The 6,284-nt window shown below is 40.8% G+C and overlaps 1 protein-coding gene across 1 annotated transcript; it reads left to right on the top strand.

Moving 5' to 3' along the window:
• The first annotated feature begins 1,638 nt into the window (after positions 1–1,638).
• BCL2A1 (BCL2 related protein A1) lies at positions 1,639–4,095 on the top strand. Its single transcript, XM_005521570.3, has 2 exons — positions 1,639–2,113; positions 3,365–4,095. The coding sequence occupies exons 1-2, from the start codon at positions 1,694–1,696 to the stop codon at positions 3,467–3,469; spliced, it is 525 nt and encodes a 174-aa protein (XP_005521627.1). The 5' UTR covers positions 1,639–1,693; the 3' UTR covers positions 3,470–4,095.
• Positions 4,096–6,284: the final 2,189 nt, after the last annotated feature.

The following is a 6,284-nucleotide window of genomic DNA, read 5'->3' as shown; positions in this document are numbered from 1 at the left end:
CCAGCTTGCATTGCCCTCTGAAACACATTCTCTCCCAACGGTGAACACAACACCAAGCCCCCTCCCTTTTTGCTTCCAAGAGAAAGTGAGGGAAATAATCCTGAAGTGCTGGATGCTGTGCTGAGCTGGTTCCAGCTCGAGGTTTCAAGCCCTGCAACGATGGAAGATTACTGTGTCACTTTTGGCCAGACTGACCACATACAGAAAAACCCTGAGCAGGAAATGGAAACTACCCTGGCCTACTCAATTGGTTTCTGCAAAAACTGTGATGTCAGAGCAGCAGCGCACACATTTTGTGGGGCTGGCTAGGGTTAGCAGTGTGCTGACACCAGAGCTGTTTCACAGTCCAGACAAGCTTTCCCCAGTGTAATTAGGTACCAGTCTTCTGACATCTGAGACTGCAGCTCTTCTCCTCTTCCATAGGACTGAGCATCAGGGAGTGCCCAGGACTGGAAACAGGCTCACAGCCACTCCTGGGACAAAGAAAAGCTGTTGGTGCAGGATGCTGGGAGTGCCTTTTGCTTTCAAAGGAAGAGCAGTGAAAAGAGAGGTGGGTAAGAAGCAGAGGGATAAAGAAAGATGGAGAGAGACATCAAACTGCTTGCTGCTCTTTGAAGCCTTTGCAATGGGGTGAAGTTCTCTACAGACACATCCTGGCCCTTTACCAAGATTGGATTGCGTCAGGAGAAGATGTTTGTAGGAAAAAAGCTGGCTAGATACCCCTACCTCTTCTCCCAAAAATAACAGCTTGACAGAAAATTTGAATCTAAGAGCAGTTGTAGATATCATGATACTTCTTTGTTACTGGTCCTAAAAGATTCAGGTGGTATCACACAACACTGGCCCTGTATTTTCCATCTCATGTTCTGACATGCTGCCTGCATTAGCATTGTCTTTTATACTTCTAATGTCTTTTACAGCAGAACTCCCCATGGGAGAAAGAAATCTTTGAAGCTTTCCATTCAGATCTTCAAAGAAGGACCTTGAAGAGTGTGTGGGAAAGTCTGGAACAGGGATAACGCTGTAAAGCTGACTTTCCCCTTTGTCCATTCATAATTGTACCACTGTTGTGCTCCCACTTTTTGCACTTCTGTAAAACTCCCTGAGTGTTGAAGTTTATCCATTCTTCCATCCTGTTGGGAATGTCTACCAGTTTCTTCACAAAGTTGTGACCAGAAATAACCCAGAAACCTGCAATACAGGTTACAGCCTTAACCCTGGCAGCGAGGAGATTGGACTGGGGGTGCTGGGGGGCTGCATCTCCAGCAGTGTGCACTTCTTGGGCATGTTTTTTTCAAGCCAAATGCCTAACCTTTGCCAGCACACACCATTCTTGGAATTTTGCAAGCCAAATGCCAAACCTTTGCTAGTGGTATGTAGCAAAAGTCCCTAGAAAATGCCATTTTCGGCTGCTAAAGAATGTGGTAAAATCTGGTCGATTTTAGTTGCGGAACCACACTATTTGGAGAAATAAATCACTCAAGACATAAAAGGAGATACTTTTTCTTTCATTTCCTCTGTGACATATTCCCCAACGCACACCACTAAGTCACTACCTTTTACAGGAAATTCTGTGGTAAAAACAGAAAGATTCCATCAAAACCAGACGAAACAAAACCGTGTGCATGTTCTGTGGCTGCTCACTGCCAACCCTGATTAGGAGCAGTGAACTGCTCTCTGCATTTTGTATTGAATGGAAACTGCTGAGTTCTATTACGTTTATTACTTAGCTCAGGATTATTTGCAGTATGTGCTCCAGGAATCACAGCTCGGACCAGCCCAGACCAGGGTTGCTCATGTCTTGCGAACCATTGCATCTTCCCTGCAAGACCAAACCGAGGAGGCTCTCAGGCCACTCCTGGACAGGATTGACATCACCTCTGTAGCTGTTGCCAAGAGAATTTTCAATGGAGTCATGGATGAAAAGTTTGCTGATGGAAATACTAACTGGGGACGAATTATGACCATATTTACATTTGGAGGTCTTCTCACCAAGAAGCTTCAAGAGCATGGAGTTCAGCTGACTGCAGAGGAGAAGGAGGAGATCTCTTATTTCATCACAGAGTACATCATAAACAACAAAGCTGAATGGATTGATGCAAATGGTGGCTGGGTGAGTTTCTCATTTTCCACCAAAGTCTAGATTAGGAGATTTCATTAATTATTACTATAGACACTGTCAAAGCCATTTTATTCAGGGTTTTATTTGGTGGTTTAATATTTGTCGCCTTAAAATTTCCATTATTAAATCTAAAATTAAGTGGCATCCTAAGGTCAGTGCAGCAATTTTGCCTTCATAGAGGAGTTGGTCCAAAAATACTTAATTTCAAGGTAAGGAAAGAATACACAGGTGTGATCCTCACAAATGAAGTCAGCTGTGGATTTCAAAAAAGCCATTATTTAATCCCCCAAATCAGTTTTACTTACAACAAATGTACAGATAAGTACAAGTGGTATTAAATCTTTTCTGTTTGGACTGAGATAATCCTAGAACTTCCATCTGTGAATGGTCAACGCTGAGAAAAATACTCATTACTAAGTGGACTGTTTTGCCAAGCTGCTAAAATTCCCATTCTGCCAGTGAAGGGAAATTTCCTTTTGCTCTGCAAAGTTTGCAAAGTTTTATCACACCAATACTTCTTTTTTTTTTGCAGTTAGGGGAATCTGAGAATCAATGACACAAGTTATTTCCTTGGTACTTTTTTCCTTTACTTATATGTAAATGTCACTTTCTCTTTCCACCCCCTCTCATCCCACTTCTCTCATATTTCCTGCTAGTTTTTTCCCCCGATTTATTTTCTAGTGTCTTGCTTTTCTTTTTTTTTAATTTCTGCTTGCTTTAATCCTTCTCTGTAGCAGCAAAAAAAAAAAAAGGTGATAGTGACTCATAACCCCTTGATGCATCAGATTTATTATAAAGGCTTCTCTTTCCAACTCTTTCAAATAGAGTCAATTTTATTTCAGAGAAGTATCAACTCCTGGCAACATTCTGTCATAATAGGTGGCTCATCATAGTAGAATAAGGAAGCTTAAAGGGAGATATTTCTGAGTGTATTACTACATCAGAAACATAGCACTTGTACCTTCCTGGAAGATGTGGGCTCAGATGATAGAGTTCACATTTGTTTTCTATTTACACAGGGAGGGCATAGTCTTGATTTGGAGATAAAACAAACATTCAGCAAGGTGCAGCTATTTTCAGCTACTATTTTTAAAGCCCTATTCATCTTTTGGAGGCAGAGCTCTGAAGGGCTGTCCCTCACTGCACACTGCTGCAGCACTGTTAATCTGACACAGAGAGCCGTGTGGTTTCCCTGCATGTTGTTTTTAAACTGTCCCTAACTGTGCGTGCTCTTTTCCACAGGAAAATGGCTTCCTAACAAAGTTTGAAAGAAGATCACTACTGTCTTTCTCCAAAATTACAGCCCTGCTCATAGCTGTTGTTTCCTTGTTCAGAGAGTACTACTGAAGTAAAAGGATCTGCCATTCATGTAATCTAGGTATTGCCACAAGCTTCACTTCTCAGCCTTCCTCCAAGTAATATCAACAAGAGAATAATTTCCTTTTATAATTTGTTTTTAATTTATTTGTATTTATTTTGACTAAATACAATGTTTAACATGCCAACCTAATTACCAAATATGAAGATGAGATCCTTCCAAAGGGGAATCTGCACAACATCATGCAGCAATTCAAGTCCACCCTTACAGGCAGCATTGCTTTGAGATCATTTTCCACATCCAGACAGTTCTTGGAATCTCTCTTGCATCTCCATGAAAGGACATTGTCTTAGTGAAATACAATCCAATGGGTTAAGAAACAAGTTTTTATTTCATTTGTTTTGTAAATGAAATACTACTGTAATGCATTTTATTGCAACCTCTGTATAAGAAAAAGGTGGGGGGGATTTTTTTGAAGAATAAAGAAACAGGAACTCCAGTATAGAAGTGGGTAGAAGTTACTGACACAGACAATTTCTATTGGAAGAACTGTTTGTGGAAAATAGCAACTTAAAAATGTGCACTCACTGTTATAGCAATGGTATGTGTTTCTGTGCTGTATTTTTTTAATCTCTCACATCTACAACGAATGTTCTTTTATATTTGTGTGATGTAGTCATTTGGCTGAATGTTTTTTAAACTAGATGTTTAAAAATAGGCAAGTAGAAAATATTTTTTATAGGAGAAATTTGTGTAAATACACTAATATTTTAAGAAAATACATTAAAATATGTAATTTAAAGTCATAAGATTGGTCTCTTTTTTTCAGAAAATCTGGAGCATGGGAAAAGATCTGCCTTAGGACAATAATCTTAGAAAAGTTATCACAATCTATTGGAAAATCCAGGTAGTTTAAGGGTTTGATCTTATGTCCATGGATGTCAAGACATTAATTTTCTGCAGTACTTTTTAGTTACTATCTGGAAGCTTGTATAAGAAACAGGTATCTTGTGGCAAAATAAATGAACTGGATCAGCTCTGATGACAGTAATTAGTGTTTTAGGATACAACATAGAATTCAGCAAACTCAGAGAGTGATGCAAGAGACTTCCAGACTTTTGCAGTCTGGGGCAATTCATGTTTTTACTCGAATTCATTTCATTTGCTTTCAAAGGCTAAACAGTAGTTCTTCAAGAATTCATTCTAGAAGGGTTTTCTTCAGCTGTAGTGACTTTCCATCAGGGAACTAAGGCTGGGTCCAAACACCCTTCTTCTTTTTTCAGATGTGCTGGGAGGTGAACCAAACTGAGCCAGCAGTTCACCACCACTGTTGTCTGAGACAGACCCTCTAGAAAATCCAGCTTTGTGACACTGAGAGATTGAATTAGCTTCTTCTGCTATGGGCTCTCCATCTTTCATCTCAACATAAGACTTTTTTTTGCAGTAAGAACAATTGTTTATTGGAACAGCCTGTCCAGGGATGTGGTAGAGCCCTCCTCCCTGGCAGTTTTCAGGATACAACTGAACAGGGCACTGGACAGTTTCATCTAGGCTCCCTAATCCAGGAAAGGCTGGACCACATGAGCTTTCAATGTCCCTTTCTGTGATTCCATGGTCTAACTTGGTGTGTTTAACCACAGAACACAAACAGATGTTAATGTTTGTTACAGCATGTATTTATCCCTCTCCCTCCCTGGTGAAAAGAAGAAATAATTAACATGCAGGTGGGATTTGTGAGGTAAACTTTGTTGCTGTTGAAGAAAAGATGGCAGCGTTCAGAGGGCAAGGGGCAGCTAAAGGAAAACACCCAGCTCCACAACACCTATGGTGGCACCCATCAGAAATGACATTTCAAAACATGGTGTGGCATATACGTGTTTATTAGCAGTCTGTCTTCATGGTAAGAACAGCAATTCTTACTCAGCTCCTTTTTGAGCACTGCTGCGAGCATGTATTATAGTGGCTAACACCAATCTATTAATACCACATCCACTTCCTTTTACACTGATCTAGTAACCTATTTCATATTCAGAAGTACAATTTTTTAGTTAAATATAAAGGGCGACTGAGTCTTTTCAAAATGTAGGTGATACAATAAATTTAGAACTTGCTTTCATGGTAAGGGCAGGGTTTAAACAAAAGAAACCTGGATCATTAATGGTCCAGTGGGGTACAGGTTAACTTCACCAGGACTAAACCCCATTTTTTCAGTGCAGAGTAAGAAAAGCAGTGATGAGATGTACCACCACAATTCTAAGCAGTGTAAAACACCTGAAAACAGCAGGGCTACTAGCTAAGTTTTATAAAATAGTATAGCTGTAACTGGCATGAAGTTATTCACACATGACACTGAGTAGTGCCCAGGTCCTGGGGCACTCCTGTTTAAGGGATCCTTGGATCTGCCAGGGGAGAAACACGTGCTGCTTCTAGAGCAAAAGGTGAGGTCAAAGAGCTGCCCAGTGGGACAGCTGATGACTTCATCCATACACACAGTAGCTGAATTGAAATGTCATCAAAAGCCACACGGAAGAGATTTATGAAAACTGTTCTCCTATAGAAATGTCTCTTTCTGCACTTAAAATCACAGAATCAGAAAAAACTTCTAGGCTAGACCAGTCAAAGGTTGGTCATTGAGTCCAACCTTTGACTGGTCAGCACCTTGTCAACTGGAGCACGGCACTAAGTGCCACATCCAGTCATGACTTGAACGCTTCCAGGGATGGTAACTCCATCACCAGGGATGGTAACCTCACCACCAGGGATGGTAACTCCACCACCAGGGATGGTAACTCCACCACCAGGGATGGTAACTCCACCACCTCCCTGGGCAGTGTTTTGTACCCA

The sequence above is a fragment of the Pseudopodoces humilis genome, chromosome 16 (assembly GCF_049639895.1).
Source record: "Pseudopodoces humilis isolate 2021_Gansu_Grassland_sample_001 chromosome 16, ASM4963989v1, whole genome shotgun sequence".
NCBI lineage: Eukaryota > Metazoa > Chordata > Aves > Passeriformes > Paridae > Pseudopodoces > Pseudopodoces humilis.
This window is presented reverse-complemented; position numbering and strand designations above follow the sequence as displayed.